The 18,860-nt window shown below is 32.5% G+C and overlaps 1 protein-coding gene across 1 annotated transcript; it reads left to right on the top strand.

Moving 5' to 3' along the window:
- Nucleotides 1–16,823: 16,823 nt before the first annotated feature.
- LOC148194262 (uncharacterized) lies at nucleotides 16,824–17,375 on the top strand. The gene has a single exon (XM_088097161.1). The coding sequence runs from the start codon at nucleotides 16,824–16,826 to the stop codon at nucleotides 17,373–17,375; it is 552 nt and encodes a 183-aa protein (XP_087953287.1).
- The last annotated feature ends 1,485 nt before the right edge of the window (nucleotides 17,376–18,860 follow it).

The raw sequence follows: 18,860 nt of genomic DNA, 5'->3' as shown, positions 1-18,860 counted from the left end.
AACCCTGTTACTGTGACCCTGACTGAGTTTACCCTACTCCTGGTTGTGCAATATTCTTCACCACTCCTCATATCCCTAGACACTTCCTTTATCCTCTAGATACATTTGTCTAGTTGAGTTTAACTCACTTTTGATTTCCACTAGATAATTCCTTCTAGTTATCGTTTAAGTATACCAGGTTAAACATTAGAGTTTCACCCATTCTTGGTTTCCACTAGGCACACCTGTCTAGCTACCATTTAACTCCTCAAAGTTAAAAGTGTTTTAATTTTCTTTAAAATTTACAATCAAAGATTGATTACAAGTCCTTAGACAATAACTCTTCTAGAGGGGATATGTATGCTATACAATTCAATCTAATAGACTTATGATGACAAATTTATGAACACCGAAAAACGGCGTCACAAACTTGTTTAACAATCGGCAAGTGTGACCTAATCGTATCAAGTAATAAAACTCGGTAAGACCAAGTATTCGTTCTCCCAAAGGACTCACGGCCTAGTTTAGCTATGTGATTTGTTGATTATTTAAGACTTAAGAACAAATTGATTATAGGTTTTAATGCAAAAGACAATAACTAAACATGTATGCATGAAGTTGATCGATGGAAAAGAACAAAACAAACACTTCAATGAATTATATGGATGAGTATGTTGTTGGGGTTATCAATTTCATCTTATCCACTCTCATATATTTCCAGGAATTCATCATTCTTATCATCAATGCTAATGCCACTCTCTAAATTACCTTGCAAGAAGGCCTATCCCTAATTACGAGTTCATACAATTCCTAGCATTCCTAGTAATTAGTTCTTAAAGTGCAGGAGCTTAAAGGCAACCAATATGCTATTGGGAGAAATTCCCCGGATCTAGACTTCCCCGTACGTTCCCGTATCGACAAAATCAATAATCATGGCAATGAATGAGTTAAACAAAGCAAGCAATAAGCAAAGAGGAAAAACCCTAGCTAAAGATGAAAGAAAGCATATATCTTAATATAAGACATTAAATCAAATTCCATATATGAGAGTTTCACAAGACTAGATTGATTCCCCAACAACAATACAAGGTTTAGTTCACCATATTCATGGTGAAACTAGATGAACAAGAATGAAAGAATGAAAGATAAAACCCTAGAAAGGTGAAGAGGTAGCATGAGCATCCAAAATCCTCCTTCAAAGGGGTGGAAAAGAGAGTGTTTGCTTCGTCTCTGCCAAAGATACAAACCCTAGGACGTCCTAAAGCTTATATACTATTCTAAAATTACAGAAAATTAGGCCCAAGCCCAAAAATAGTGCCGCTCAGCGGTAAGTGCGTGAGTTGTTTTCTTCCCCTCAGCGGCCAAATCACCCCTCAGCGGATCCAACGTGACTGCTTGAGTGCCGCTCAACGGTAAACTGCCGCTGAGCGGCAGTTGCGGCTTCTCCTTTTGCACTTTTTGATGTCTTTTCTGATTCCATCTCAATCCTTCTTCACTTCTTTCACCAAATTCACCTTAAAACCTGCACAAAAACACTGAAATCAAGCATAAACCTGTCCAGCTCTCTTATTTCTAAAAATATGACCAAAAGCATGATTTCAAGCTAGTTTCTAAGTGTTAAAGGTTGCTTTTAATATCAATTTTAAGCATGAAAATAACAGTTTTTCAACTGTTATCAACTTATAAAGTTTTTCTCTCATCTCTCTTCTTACCATAGTAAGTTTATATATCAATGAAGTTTGAGAGTGTTTCTTTTCTTTCTTTGAAGCTTCTCTCCCTCTCTCTTATCAAGAGGAATTGATTTTGAATAACTGTAATAGAATTCTTGATCTTTCCATTAGGATGATTTTTCATGTCATTCTTTAAGTGCTCATCCTGTCTCTATTCTTCTTTAAAGATCTTCTATTCATAAGCCTTTTGACAATGTAGTCGTTAGATGATGCTTGTCCTAAAGATTAGGCTCTTTGTAGCTTTTGTCATAGGTAGCTGTCATAGGTTGATGTCTACTTGTCAGAGCATACTTACTTTTTTAGTACTTTATCAAAAGCAAATCGTATAATGTCTTTGGCTCGAGTTTTGATGAGAAGTTCATTCCACAAATTTCTTCTTGTCTGTAACGTCCATTTCTGACTTGTATTTGATAAAGCATGTGGATGCTTGTAATAAAAAATTTGCACAAAGTAGAGTAGATATACACGCAACAAATATGTCCTTTCTATTATCAATTTTGTTGTTTTTAAATCTTGAGCATTTAATGGCATTTAATTTCTGTTCAGAACAACAAAGTTTAGGTAGGATTTGATCGTTTAAGGTAGGATTTGATCGTTTAAGGTTTTCACTAAGATACCAAGCAGTTGATGAAGACTTCTTCGTTGGATGAAATAGATCGTTTGACACATGGTATCGTCTAGCTTATGAGAGGCTTCTCCTAATGACACTTTATTTAGTAGATACTCATTGAGTTAAATAGTGCATTTAGTAAGACATCTTTTATCATGTGTTTTTGGGACAAGGTTTGTTCTTTTAGTGCGTTTGCCAAATACATCATTTTATAGTAAGAGTTTGTCTACCTTGTTTAGCTAGGTATATCACGAATGTGTTCAACAAAACTCTCATTCGGTATGAGTTTTTCGATTATGTTTAAAATTTTTGGCATGTTTTTCAAAAAGATCTTTCCGACACTTTTATTTATCAAGACATGTTGAGAATTTCTTTGATCATCACCTAGTGATGTTTAGCGATGTTGAGAATTTTTGTGGATTTCGGAAGAATTATACTTTGTCGACCATCTTTTGTTAGTGTTGTTCGTTAGTCCATAAGATGTGTGAAGTCACTAACAATCTTAGCGTTTCCGTTAGCAACCATTCTTACTTCCTATAGTGATGTTTAGTTACATGACTCTTTTTTTATTCTTCTCAAGAGTGAATTCTTATGTTTTGTATATAGGATTCTTTAGATATTATACGTTGTTGCGCTTAGTGTTTTGTCAATTTCAATTGAATGTTTCTTGTACTTGTTATATGTTTTAACTCTACTTTTTGAACTTCTGTTATGCTCCTATGTTGTTTCATCTTATTTAATATCTTATGTTGCTTTAGACATAACTTTTTAATCTAGAATTTGTGTTCCTATGTTGCTTCTTCATAATCATTGTAATTTATTTTTGTGTTTATACTCTTTTGTATATTTGATGACCTAAGATTTTTTCGTTTAATGTTTATTTGTTAAACTTCAAAACCAAAGATGTCATAGATGATCCTAATCTTTCTCTTAGACGATCTTGTTTTAACAGCATAAACAATTTACATGTATAGAAAAATTGACAAATTTGTTTTGAACACGCAATGCAAAACATTAGATGCACAACCTTTCAAACAACAAAAGTAAATAAGAGAAAGGTCATATTTGTCAACATGCATTTATACTCTACCTGTTCCATCATGAAGAAGTCAGAAGTAGACGTTATAAACAAAGCAGACATTCATGGAATGTTCTCGCCATCAAAAGTCGTGATGAAAAGTTCGTACAACCTACTTTGGTTAAAGTACTGGAAAATGGATGCCTACTCTGACACGTTGACTTCAACCTATGGCTGCTACCTACAAGAAGGCTATAAAGATATAAGGATTGGAGACAAGAATATTCTAACGAATCTGTTCCCATGAAGCCTATAAATTGAAGACCCCTTGGAAAGAAGATCAAGAAGGATAAGTAGATGAATAATAAAAAGCAAAACTCACACTCGTGCAAGAAAAAAACTCTTAGAATACACTCCCAAGTTTTATAGAGTCAAAAGCTTACATCTGTAAGAAGAGAGAAAATCCTACAAGGTTCATTAGATTGAGTTGTATTGTAAACGCATCCTCTCTATGAGAGTTATCATCTAAGACTTGTAAGCAATCTGATTGATTATACATTTTGAAGAGAATTCAAACATTTGTTGGTTAGCTCAGTTGAGTTAAAATCGTACTAGACAATTGTCTTGCGGAAACCAAGAGTGAATAAACTCACTTCTAGTCAGCGTAAAAAGTGTTAACAGGTTGACTAGTGTAACCAAGAGTAGTGCTAATACTAAGTTCTACTTAACGTAACAAGTGTTACCATGATTGCCTAGTGTAACTAAAAGTGGTGCTAATACTCAGTTGTAATCTTGTGAAGATTATGGTGGAACCCTCTAAGAGGTCTTAGAAGAGAACTGAATGAAACTCAATTGAGTGAACTAGTGTAAAATAATTATGTGTTTATTGTTTTAGCTTTACAAAACGCCTTACTTATAAACAATGTGGTTGCTTACTAAGTTAACTATTGATAAACATTATTGTTGTTAGATGTTATTTTCCTTAAGAGATGTCTTTCTTAAACGTTGCAGTAATTTTACTAAATGCTTGAAAAACACTCTATCTTTTAACGTTGTGTTTTAAACAGTATCTTATAAATCAAGCGTCTAACAACCTGCGTAGATCGTTTAATTGTCACCAAGGTTGTTAAATGCCCATTTGCAAAAAAGTTTTTCCATAACACTATTCAACCCCACCTTCTAGTGTTTTCCTGTAATTACATTAACTATCCTCCTAAACCAAATGAAATGTAAGCTTGGCCCAAATACAATGCCTAAAGAAAATACTTATTTACCTATTTACAAAGCTTAAGAGAAAGGAAGATAAGCTAATAACCTATTCTCCATAAGAGTAGAGTTCTTTAAAGTCCTTCTTCCTTTTCCATTATTTTTTCCATGACTCTAGTCAAAGGTCCAATGTGCCTTCCCCTAGATGGTCCTCCATTATAAATGTTGGAAACCCTCTTCACACAAGTTGAAGAAGACTCCATGGAGATTATGTGTTGGACGCAAAAGCATTTAAAGATGAAGAAAATGGAGCTTAGGAAGTGCGTTGGATGTGTGTGTTGAAGGAGGTTGGACCAAGGATAAAGAAAAAGGTTAGGAGAAGTTAATAAGACAACAAGCCTAGTGAACATAGAAGGGGACAACTGCAATGTTAGAAGAATTTCTATATATAGAATGAAGGAGTTAACCAAAGTGAAAGAAAGTGCAATGAATCTGAAAGCTTCAAGTACCTTCTTCAAGAGTGAGGATGCATGTATCTTTCAAGGTACCTTAGCCTATAAGAAAGGATCCAAGGGTTACTTGAGGTCCAAGAAAGCCCAAAGAACTACTTAGTTCACATATAAGCTCAAGAATCAAGTTAGAACACCAACAATTTAGTTTTTGATGAAAACTTTGTGTTTTAATCGATTATTAAATTTCATAATCGATTAAATCAACAAACTACACCTTTTTCATGATGCTTTCTATTTTAATCGATTTTGGAATTTACATAATCGATTAAATAAGAGGTTGTTAAAAAAAATGGTGAAATACAAGCCCAAATGAAATGTATGCTTGGCCTAAATACAAGGCTTAAAGAAAAGACTTATTTACATATTTACAAAGCTTAAAGAATGGAAGATAAACTAATAAACTATTCTCCACAAGATTAGAGTTCTTTGAAGTTCTTCTTCCTCTTTAATACTCCTAGCCATGGCTCTAGTCAAAGATTCAATGTGGCTTCCTCCAAATGATCCTCCAACACTTTTCCAAGATTCCTAGAGGGTTCTTCCTTTATCACTTGTTTTTTTTTCCTTTTTAAAGTCTTTCTTGACATAAGAGCTTGAGTGGGCAACATTCAAACCTTTTCTCAAATGTTGTTGCTCTACTTTAATGCAAATTTGGAGTAAATCATTGAGATCTTGGTAAGGCAACAATTCCACTATATCTCTGATGTTAAGATTGAGTCAGTAAGTAATTTGGAAATGATGTTATCTTCCTCTTCCTTAATTCCCACCCTTATCATGTAAAGCTACATCTTTTGTTTGTACTCTACCACATTCACGGTTCTTTGTTGAAGCCTTTAGAGTTTATCCATAACCTCCCTATAATAGTAGGATGGTATGCGCCTTCTCCTCATGGCACCTTTCAAGTCATTCTAATATTGGACTTGATGGGAATTGAAGAGTCTTCTTTCTCTCACTAGGGAAGTCCACTAATACATGGCATGCCCTTTAAAGCTTATGGTTGTTAGGGAGACCTTTCTTTCTTCACTCACTTGATGATATAGAAAAACTTGTTCTATTTTCATTTCCCAATCTAAGTATGCTTCAATATCTTCTTTCCCATAGAAATGGGGAAGGTCTACCCTAATAGAGGACTGTCTTCTGAAACATATATGAAAAGAACTTGAAGAAAAAAAATTTCAATTTAAAGGATCTAGGACAAGGTCCAAACAGTCTCCTTGAATCTTACAATATTCCATGAAGGAGGAAATTTAAAGAACATGAAGATCATGAGCTCAATTGAAGAATAATTTAGGAAATTAAATAATTTGTAATTTTATTAAATTCGATGGGTAAGCCAATTTGAGTTTGTTGGGCGAGCGAGCCTCACTAGGTAAAATTTCTACATTTGTAATTTTCATTTTTTTGTTATTTTTAAGTGTTTTGGGCTTTGAGCATTAATTTTGGATTTCTTAAACTTATGTTCCTATATATAGAGGTACCAAAAACTAATGTAAATATTTTTGGAATAATAATAAATGCATTTGCAATTTTGAGAGACAATTCTCTTGGTTTCTGGATTAGAACTCTAACTCTTATAAAAAAATCAACATCTTTGTGGCAAATCTTCACTTGAATTATCAATCTGCTAGATGTTGGCGTCTTAATTTCCGTGTTATTTTGCGTTCTTCTCTGATTTATTTTTGTTGTGCCTCTTGAGGATTCAAATATAGAAAAGATCATACTTTTTCCTAGTAAAGATCATATCATCTTATATTAGAGCAAGGTTCCGGTTTGAATATCCTCTTTTATCTTATTTTTTCTTATATTAAAAACAACCCAATATTTTATCCAATTCCATTGAGTTTTAAATTTTTTGTAATATTTGTGTTCTTCTTTTAATTAATGTATTTTTACATTTTATTTGTGGAAATTATTTGTTTTTTTTATAATTATCTATTAATTGTAGTTCTAGTTAACTATTTACTTTGATATTGCACGAGTCTTGATATTTGAAGGACAATCTCTTTTGTTTTCTTTGTTTGTATGTTGAACTGCCAAATAAAAAAAAATTGTGGATCCGTTTGAAAAAGAAACAAATTTATATTAAAAAAAGTAAGGATCCAAGAGTAAAGAAAATAAGAATTGTAGAGTTCAACACAATTTATTATTTTGCACTATTTCTTAGGATTGTTCATCTCTTAAATTATATTCAGTCTTTTTTTAGAGTCTCCGCATTGTCTCATTTAACACTCTTTGTTAAGCCTCTTATTTTCTAATTTTTTTGTTTTGGTGTCTTTTAAAAATTCCTTGAAGTTTTGTATAAAGTTGTGTTTTTTTTTTTTTTTTTACTTTTTGAGTCAAGATTTAGATCTCATAACATTTTTCACATTGTTTGTTCACTCTTTGCTTAAGCTACTAGAGTTCTTTTCCAAGCACTAAAGAGAATTTGAGTGAAAAAACACAAGAGAGTACTTTAAGAAAAATCCCAGTACTATATGCTGTTGGATGCATTTCAGGAGATACATGCAAAAGCCATGCCACTCTAGTATAAGGTAAATCGATTATCTTCTGAGAGAAGAGACTATGAATATAGAATTGATAATCTAGTAGAGGATAATGAAAAGCTTGAAAAAGAACTTGAAAATGCTTTAAAATCTGCAAAGACATTAAGACCAAAATACAAATTGTTGAAAAAGAATGTGATAACTGTCCAATACATCTTGAGAAAATTGATTACTTAACCAGCACGTTAGCTAAATTTACACAAGGTAAAGAAAATTTAGATGTTGTGTTAAGATCATCAGGAAGAGAAATTAATAGGCAAGGTATTGGCTACAAAGCAAAGAGTAATAGGATTAATTCAAAGAAGTTTATTGATATCAGTAAGCCTATTACAAACGCTTGTTTTTACTGCAATACTATTGGCCATAATGTTAGAAATTGCTACTACAGGAAGGTTGGAGTTACAAAGGGAAAATTCAAATGGATTCTTAAGGAACTACCTCCTGCAACTAACAAGACAAGACCCAAGTTCAAATGTGTACTAGCGTCAAAATCGTTCAATTGTTTTGCAGGAAAGTAGCTACTACTGAAGCAAAAATAGTGCTCAAGGATGAACTATAAATGGAACAAATCACAAGTTCTTGAGTCACTGAATGTGGTAACTGGAACAACTTTTTCACGCATTCATGCATCAAAAGCATTTGTATGATTGATTGTTAAATGCATGTTTGTTGTATGCCTGTTTGAGTGAATGTTTTATGTGAAAATTAAGTTGCTCGATTTTTAATCGATTTTATTTTGTGTTAAGTCGAATATGTTTTTGATATATCTGATGCATCTCTATGTGACTGATTATCTGTGTATCAATTAATGTATGCTTATCTTTTTTGCTAATGTCCAAAGGGGGAGAATTATGATGATTGGTAATTGATTGATAAACAGGGTATTGATTTGTGCAACATGGTTGATTATTAATCATGGTTGTCCATCATAAAAAAAGGGGGAGATTGTTGAGATTGTTGAAAGGGGGAGCAAAGGTTCAACTGAACCTACAATCTCAGTGATATATGTGTTTTTGATGATGACAACACATAATTAATAATACATGTGTATTTTGTGTTACATGTTCTATATTTACATTTTATATGTTTTTGATCAATGTGTTAAATCTATTTAAGCATATATGAGAGCATGATTGTGTTGTTCATTGCATATCATTGTGTTACATATGTGTTTTTATATGTGAATGCATGACATATGATGTTGAAAAGGAAAACCACAAGCACTTATTTGGACTTTAAATGTGTGGAAAAATAACAGTTTTAGTCGATTTCATTGTGGGATGAATCAATTAAAACTCATGTCTTTGCACAAACTATTTTCAAGTGTGTTGTGAGATTTTTTCAAAGAGAAAGTTTTTCAAAACTATGCTTAACATTGTTACTTAGTCGATTACATGTGTGCTGTATTCGATTAAGTCTGTTAGTGTTTTGAAATTTTGTTAATGCTTGACATAACTGTCTAACGATCATATTTTTAATTGTGTTGACCAAGCATTAAATGATAGTCGACTGCATTAGTTGCACATTCATTTAATTATCGTGTTTGCTGCTAACTATTATAACAGAATTGTTATATTCAATTGCTTTAGTAGCTTAGTCAACTAAATTGCGTCTAAGATATGTTATTCTATAAATTGACGCGAATTTGATTTCTATAAGAACTTTTGTGATTCTAACACTTTCATATCTTTTACAAAAAGCTGTGATCTTAGAGGAAGAGAGAAAAAGCTCTAATAAACAAGAGTGACCAACAAACACCTATAGTTGACGAAGGTTCTCACATACACAAAAGTTTGAAGATCAATAGCCACCAGTTGAACCCGCTCATCAACAATCCTTCCTTCTTAGATCCAGTTGTGGAAGAAATTTACCTGCTCGATCAGATTTGGCGGATGAAGCAGTTCTTGAGAACTTCTTCTCCTGATCCAGTTGTGGAAGACACTTCTCTGCTAAATCAAGTTTGGCATCTTCCACCCTGACTCAGGGTAGTTTTCTTTTCCCTTCTCCTCCCTTCCCCACTTTTATTGCAATTGTCTATGATCTTTTGATTGTATTGATTGATATGATATTATATTTGTGACACATTGAGGACATTGTGTAGTTTAACTACGTCTATTGGGGGAGATTTTTATTTGTTTAGGTTTCCTTTTCTAGGTTGTTTTTATTGTGTCTAGTGTACAATTTTGCATGTTTCTCTTGATTTCTGGACTTTGTTTAAGTTGTTGGATTTTCCCCTTCACTTGATTGATACTGATTGGTTTGAAATCCTTGCTTTTCTCTGATTGGAAAGATGATTATGATGTTTGAGAGGTTGAATTGATTGTGACAGAAATACCCTGTATGAGAATTTGAGCCACTATTTTTTCTTTCATGTGTGATATATCTCTTAATTGCTTGCACATATGCCTTAGCTTGACTCTTTTTGATGATTCTTGATTGATATGCATGTTTGGAAGTGATAAAGGCAATTTTGTTATGGAGACTTTCTAGCTAAATAAGACTACCTTCTTTTAGTCCTTTGATAACCATTATTGAGCCTATGCTTTTCCTTGTTCTTTCAAGCTCATCAATTAACCTTAAGTGTAAAACCAGGAATACCTTAACCTTAGGGAATTTTGGAGCTTTGGAATTGTTTAGGGAACAAGTGTGGTCTTCTTGGGGATTCTTATGAGTTAGCTAATTGCTTCCTCGTCTTGTTTGTTTTTGTACATATGTTGTCTTATGTTGTGTATCTTGTCTCAAAAAAAAATAGAAGAAAAGATACAAGACAAGAAAACAAAGAAAAATACAAAGAAATCAGAAAAATAAATTTTTTTGACTAGTAGTGGAGTGAAGAAGAGGATTGAATTAGAGGTTTTGGGTGTGATTTGATTGTGTTTTCACTTGTTCCCTATTGCTCCTCTATTTCTTTTGGTTAATAGCTTATGATTCATATGTTATCCTTCCTTGTCCTTGGCCTCATTATAACCATGAAAAGACCTTTTGATTTGAACGTGCATATGTTTTGAGTATTGTTAGTAGAGGCTTGCCAAGTATGTTTTTTGCTTGCTTTCTTGAGTGCATTGAGTTGAAATTATTTATCCAGATACTTGAGAGAAACAATGATAGTGCATTTGTGAGGTGCTGTTGCTTTTGATTCACCTCTTGAACTGATTGATTATTTTGTCATGTTTTGAATTGCTTGGATGATTTCCATGACTATCTGCTTTCTCTGATTATCTGTGTGTTAGATGTTCTCTACTCCTTTTCATTTTCCAAGATTCATTGAGGATTATGTAGTTTTGTTTCTTCGTTTATGTCTTTCTGTTTTGTTCCCTAAAGTTGTGTTACTTTGTTGATGTCTTCTGAATCATTCCTTCATTTGCTTATTGATTTTGCCCAAGAGTGCAAAAGACTGAGTTTGGGGAAATTTGATGAGTCATTATTTTCTCTTATTTATTTATCTTTATGCACCATATCTTATTATGGAATTATGTTTAATTGTCCATTATTCTCTTAATTTTGCTATTTGGGCTTAATTTGACCAATAATTCATATTTTAATTAATTTGAATTATTTGAGCATAATAATTCCTATTATTATTTTCAGGGCAATTTTGGAATTTTATTTTGGGACTTAAAGAGAGATGCCACATAACTTATATTGTAATTTGCATTTGAATTCCATTTCAATGTAATTTGGGAAAAATTAGTAATTAGGCCAAAATGGAAAGGGCATAATTGGAATTTTGGATCTTTAAGACCAAAAAACAGATTTGGAAAGGGGATCTCTCCTTCTTCCTCGTTCTTACATGAAAAATGTTCGTTCTTACATGAAAAATGTAGAGAGTAGGGAGTTCTTCATCTTCTTCCCCATTGAGGGGCATCATGTAGGAGCTTTGCTAGGATTCCTTTTCAACTTCAATTCTGGTTCAAATTTCTTTTCCTTTCTCTTGTAATTTGAGATCTTTGATTGATGAATAATAGATTGATGTGTTTCCAGTCCTGATTTTATTTTTTGTTTTTGCTGTAATTAAAATTCTGCTATTATAATTTAATTTTTGCTGTAATTTAATTTATGTATTATGTATTATGTATTATGTATTATGTATTATGTATTATGTATTATGTATTTTGTATTATGTATTTTGTATTTTGTATTATGTATTTTGTATTTTGTATTTTGTATTTTGTATTTTGTATTTTGTATTTTGTATTTTATGTTTTGTTTTTGCAATTTATGTATTCTGATTCAGATTTTCTACAATTCTGGTTTTGCAATTATGTTTCTACAATTCTGTTTCTACTTCTATTTTACTGTTTTCTATATTTACTGTTTTTTGTATTTACTATTTTTTGTATTTTCATTTTACGTATTGTTGTAATTATGTATTGTTTTGTGTATTTACTATTTTTTCTATTTTCGTATTTACTGTAGTAGTTTCGTTTTTACTGTTGCAATTTCGTTTTTATTTATTGTACTATGTTTTGTTGTATCTAATTTCGTTTAATGGAAGTTTAAATCTGTTTGGGTTGGTAATTATGGATATTGCAATAATTCCTTGAGATTTTTGGACTATTAATTGGAATTTTACTATTCTTGCCTTGCACAATGTTTTATCTAATTTGAGCTTGCAATTAAGTAGACACCTAGTTGCCTAAATTGTGTTTAATCTTCGCTTAGTTGATTAGAGTCACAAATGCTTAATCTATGGTAGCGTTAAATTGATTAAATGTGTGTAGTGCGTTTGCTTAATTCGCTTTGATGAAAATTGTGTTTATCTTCACTTAGTTGGTTAATTCGTGTTAGATTAAGGGTGAGAGGAGTGGATAATTGTTGTTAATATGTGATTGGAAGCTTTGCAATTGAACTAGTTACAACCTGTTTTTGATCACTATTTAATATGCATTTCTTGTTCAGTTAATTTTAGTTGGCACAAATCTTCACAAAACCCCCCATTTTGTGTCTGAACCTTTAACCAAGTAAGTTGGTCCTTGAGAGACGAGCTAGGAGTCACTTCCTAGTATTATACTGCACTTAATTGCATATTAATTTGATTCGGGTACGACCTCGATCAATGCACAGTTAATGTAATCGATTTGCAATAAATGTCAGTCAACATATTCAAAAATCTAACCGTTAAAACAGTTATGACTTAGCTTTAAGACAATTTTCAAAACATAATTGACTTAATTGAATACATACACAGTGTAATCGATACTCAGGCAAATTTTGAAAACTTTTTCTCTTTAAAACTCATCACAGCACATATAAAAAAGATGTTTGCAAAGACACGAGTTTTAATCGATTCAACACTTAATGTAATCGACTCAAAACATGTTATTTTGCCACAATTCAAAATCATAAGCTATCTTATGGGTTCAATTGATTACAACATCAATGTAATCGATTGTATCATACATAATTGCTTTGTGCTTGAAGTTTGATCTCATCAAAACATTTAACATGCATACAAAAGATATACACAGTTATGATCACAATAGTATGCAAACTAATCAACATGATAACATATGTATTACACATATTGAACCACTTGTAAAACAACACATGTATCAAACATAAATATAGATTTTTATTGTGTCAGTATAGCATATGTGTGTTTTTAGAGTCAATGTGTTGTCATCATCAAAAACCAAATCATCAGAGATTAGGTTCAACATTCATATTGCTCCCCCTATCAACATCAAATATTCTCAAAAATTGATTGAATTTAATGAATATTTGGAAGATATTAGGTATAAGATAAAATAATTTATCAACGGAAGATTCAGAGTCCAAGCCCAATCAAGCCTCTATAAAGAAACCCAAGGGAGGCAAAAATCATAACTCATTCATCCACTCCTCTCACTTTTATTTCATGTATTCTACTTCCTCCATGGAGGGCTAATCTTCTAGGGCTATTTGATGACAAATTTATGAACACCGAAAAACAGCGCCACAAACTTGTTTAACAATCGGCAAGTGTGACCGAATCGTATCAAGTAATAAAACTAGGTAAGACCAAGTATCGTTTTCCCAAAGGACTCACGGCCTAGTTAGCTATATGATTTGTTGATTATTTAAGACTTGTAAACAGTTGATTGTAAGGTTTAAATGCAAAAGACAATAATTAAACATGTATGCATGAATTTGATCAATGGAAAAGAGGAAAACAAACACTTTAATGAATTAAATGGATGAGTATGTTGTTGGGGTTATCAATTTCATCTTATCCACTCTCATATACTTTTAGGAATTCATCATTCTTATCATCAATTGCTAATGCCACTCTCTAAATCACCTTGCAAGAAGGCCTATCCTTAATTACGAGTTCATACAATTCCTAGCATTCCTAGTAATTAGTTATGAAGTGCAAGAGCTTAAAGGCAACCAATATGCTATTGGGAGAAATTCCCCGGATCTAGATTTCCCCGTACGTTCCCATATCGACAAAATCAATAATCATGGCAATGAATGAGTTAAACAAAGCAAGCTTTAAGCAAAGAGGAAAAACCCTAACTAATGATGAAAGAAAGCATAAGTCTTAAAATAAGATGTTAAAACACAAATTCCATATATGAGAGTTTCACAAGACTACATTGATTCCCCAACAACAATACAAAGTTTAGTTCACCATATTCATGGTGAAACTAGATGAACAATAATGAAAGAATGAAAGAGATAGAAAAACCCTAGAAAGAGAAGAGGAGAGCTGTCACCATCTCCCAATCTACCCCCACGGGGTGAAAAGTGTGTTTCTGCTTCCTCCCAGCCAAAGATACAAACCCTAGGACATGCAAGTCCTTAAATAGGGCATAAAAATAACATAAAACAAGTCCAAGCCCATAAAAACAAAAGAAAACCGGTCCAAGCCCACTTAGAATGGCGCTCAGCGATATTTTACCGCTGAGCGGTAATACCGCATGATCCATTTTGCCCCCAGCTGTTGTTTTTGCCCCTCAGCGGTGATTTTGACACCTGAAAAGTGCCGCTCAGCGGTATTTTACCGCTCAGCGCCACTCGGTCACACTTTTTCTACGTTCTGGTTGGCTTTTCAGCATTCTGGTTGACTAGTTGACTTTTCTGGTTGACTAGTTGATTTTTCTGGCTGACTGGTTGACTTTTCTGGTTTGTGGTTGACTTTTCAGCACTCCAATCATTCGGTACTTCAATTCTTCTTTCAAATCATTCAATTAGCCTACAAAATCAAGGGAATCTTGCACAAAACCATTAAATTCACTTTCAACTCTCTTATTCACAAAACTAAAGCAAAAATATGAGTTCAAGCTAGTTTCTAAGTCTTAAAGGTTGCTTTTGGTATCAATTTTAAGCATAAAAATAACGGTTTTTCAATCGTTATCACTATTCCATTGTAATTTTGTTATGGATTCTGAGGTTAAGTTGAATTAATGCAAATATTTCTTTTGATTATTGATTTGAGTTGCTCTCTTTCTATGTCTTTCATCTCTCAATCATATTAAAAGCAATGATTTTTGCATCGTAAGGTGTTTGAATCTACATGCATATTAATCATGAGTTCAAGGGTTTCTAGGTTTGGTTGAGAATCTACTTTGATTAAATTTAGGAACTTTCATATGATTAAACGAGTTTTTGCTATCAATTGAGAATGTATTTTGATTGATGGTAATAATTTCAACTATAATTAATTGAGAATTTACTTTGATTAATTAGCTTTTAATTGGATTAGGAGATTTAAGAATAGACATGATTAAACACAATAAAATTTGATTTAGAATATACTTTGGTTTAATTCATTGAGAATAATCTAGAAAGGTCTTGCATTTGATTGAGAATCTACTTTGGTTAACTGCATGATCTCCCTGAAATTAATTAAGAATATACTTTAATTAATTTGAAACTTGAACAATACTCAATTGAACAATGATTTGTGGATAACCGATGATGAATCTATCTTGGAAATACAGTGGAATTAGCCTATTTCATCATAATTATATTTCTAAGTTTTCTCTTTGTTCTTCAAACATTCTTCAAACATTAATTCTATTAGCATAGTTTCTCACTTTTATTCTTGAGCATTGCATTGCATTCATAAGGTTCAAATATTGAAAAGTAATTTCGTATTCGTTGGGAGACGACTTAGGGTTACTATAACCCTATCTACTTTCTTGAATACTACTTCGTAATACTGAAGTTGCCTTAAAAAGTAGTATTAATTTGATAGCTTCAACGACAACCTATCAATAATCGATTATAGTGTTTATGTAATCAGTTAGATTCAACATATACCAGCAAATGCTTTAACTATGGCAACTTGCAAGTTTTAACCGATTACATAAGTAAAACTTGTGTCTTTGCTTACACCTGATTGCTGAGTGCAGTGATGAGTTTTCAAATGAAAATGTTTTCAAAATTGCTTAAGTGTTATATATATTGAACCGATTACACGGTTTTCTTAATCAGTTACATCTCGTGCACACTAAAAAATGTTTTTATGATAAGTCTTAACTAACATAATAATCATATTTTGAATTGTTTTGACTTATGATAATTGTTTAATCGATTACATTAAATGCGTAACTTGTTAAATCTATTTTAATATAAATTTGGTATATAGTGTTAATTGCTTAACTGATTACATTAGTATTGTATTCGATTAATATGCATCATACTTGAGAAAACTATATATTGACACATAACACTCTACATTGATAACTTTTGTACATTTGAACTTTAACATCTGACAAAGTGAGTTGAAAAAAGAAATTGCAGGTGTGCTCATTCTCCAAGAATCAAGAAGCGTTAGTTTGGCAAATTCAAAGAATTCTTGAAGGAATTACTGTGTGTTTCATTGGCTGATCATCATCTGCACTCTGAGGTGTTCAAACCAAGATCAATATTGTTGATTTTTCAATCTGTGGATTATGGTTTCCCTTTAGCCAGTGGCCAAGAAGAGAACGTAAGGTTTTGGTTTCTTTGAGAGGTGTCTCAAAGGGTTTCTACTAAAAGATGATTGTTCTTTCTCTGTTATATTCTTCTATATTAGATTTAGAGTTGAAGAAGAGATTACATTGAGAGAGGGTCTCTGTAAGTCTTCATGTATAACTCAATCTTTATAGTGAAGGGACTTTCAATCTCAGGTTGATTGAAAGGGACTAGATGTAGGCAATTAGGCCAAACCAGTATAAAAATCTTGGTGTTTGTCTTTCTCGAAAGTTACTCGAAAACTAATTGATTAGATTTTTTGTGTAATCGATTATTTTGATCTTGATGGCCTCTGTTTCTCAAACATTTGGTGAAGGTGCTTCCACAAACAGACCCCCTCTGTTTGCAAGAGAAAACTATCCTTTTTGGAAAATTAGAATGAGATTTTTCTTGGAATCAATAGATAAAGGTATTTGGGATGTCGTGTTAAATGTACCTTGTGAGCCTACAAAATTTGTTGATGGTAAGACTGTTTTAAATAATTTTTCTGAGTGGAACCAGGATGAAAGTAAAAGAGCACATTATGATGTTAAAGCTAGAAATATTATTTCATCTAAACTAACAATTGATGAGCTTTTCATGATATCTACATGCAAGAGCGCAAAAGAGATGTGGGATGTCCTTGAAGTGACTCATGAAGGGATTGACGAAATAAAAAGGGCCAGAAAGAACTCTCTCATCCAAGAATATGAGATGTTTCGAATGAAACCTGGAGACAACATATATGATGTCCAGAAGAGGTTCACACATATTGTTAATCACCTCATAGCACTTGGAAAGTCTTTTGAAATGGACGAGATTAATATTAAGATCTTGAAGAGGTTGAATAGAAGCTGACAACCGAAGGTGACTGCCATTTCTGAATCAAGGGATTTGACATCCATGAACATAGCAACACTGTTTTGTAAACTTAGGGAACATGACTTGGAAGATAGAGGGAGGATGAAGAAACTGAACAAAACCACTCAATTTCCCTCAAGATTTCCAGCAAGAAAGTTTCAAGAAGCAATGATACAGATGCATATTTAGATGGTAAAGTACCAAAAGAAGAAGTTCTCAATATGAGGGTTAAATAAATTTATAAAATTTATGAAATCTAGAAATAATGTATCTGATTTTGCAGGTAATGCAAAAGGAAACAAAAGAAGAGGCAAAGTTACTACTCCTATCTGCTATGAGTGTGGTAAAGAAGACCACATTAAACCTGGATGTCCTACCCTAAAGCAAAAGTAGAAAATAGATGACAAATTCAATCAGGACATGAGGAAAAGCAAGCAAAGAAAAGCATACATTGCATGGGAATATTGTGACTCTGGAGGTAATTCCATTGATGAAGACAATCAAAGCTTAGAGGAGGATACTAATCTGTGTCTTATGGCTGGATCAACAAGTTCTAAAAGCAGTGGCAATAGCTTCAATGATGAACATATTGAAGACAAATATTATCAACTGCTGGATGCATTTCAAGAACTTCATGTAGAGGCAATGAAGCTGCAGTACAAGGTTAATCGATTAAACAATGAAAGAAAAGATTATGAATATAGAATTAATAACCTTGTTAATACTAGACTGAAAAATGATCTTAATGCTACTTTACAATCTGTTCAGACTGCTAAATTTGAAGCTAAAGTTATTGTAAAAGATTGTCCTGCCTATTTAGAGAAGATTAACTACTTAACAAGCACACTGTCAAAATTTACTCTATGGAGATCAAATTTAGAAGTTGTTTTAGGATCTCAAATAAGAGTAATCAACAAGCAAGGCATAGGATATACCAGTAAATGCAATAGAATTAATGCTAAGAAGTTTCTGAACTTAGTAAACCTTCTATTACTTGTTTTTACTGCAATACTATTGGACATATTTCCAAGTCTTGTTACTATAAAAAGAATTGTCTTCCAAAGGGAAACTTTCAATGGATTCCCAAAAAACCATTCATTGTTACTAACTCAATAGGACCCAAATTCAACTGGGTACCTCCTTCAAAATCTTATGATGATTTTGCAGGTATATAGACATGTTTGGTGGCACCAAAGTACTCAAGGAAGGTTCAAAGGACAAATCACTTACTTCTTAAGTACTAAAAGTGGTAACTATATCTTAATTATGTCAATCATGCATCATTCTTGATCTGTAATATTGATATTGTTCTGTGTGATTGATCTATGCTTGATTGTGATGAAATTGTTTGAAAATATGTTTTCACGAACTTTAACCGATTATGTTAGTAATGTAATCAATTAAACTTAAATCAATGCTCTCTGCTTTCACAAATCTAAGACTGGTTGTAATTTAATCGATTCAGAAACTAATAAAATCGAT

This window comes from Vigna umbellata, chromosome 8, assembly GCF_029865625.1.
Source record: "Vigna umbellata cultivar VRB3 chromosome 8, Vumbellata_1.0, whole genome shotgun sequence".
NCBI lineage: Eukaryota > Viridiplantae > Streptophyta > Magnoliopsida > Fabales > Fabaceae > Vigna > Vigna umbellata.
Note: the sequence above shows the minus strand (reverse complement) of the source record. Positions and strands in the feature narration are given on the sequence as shown.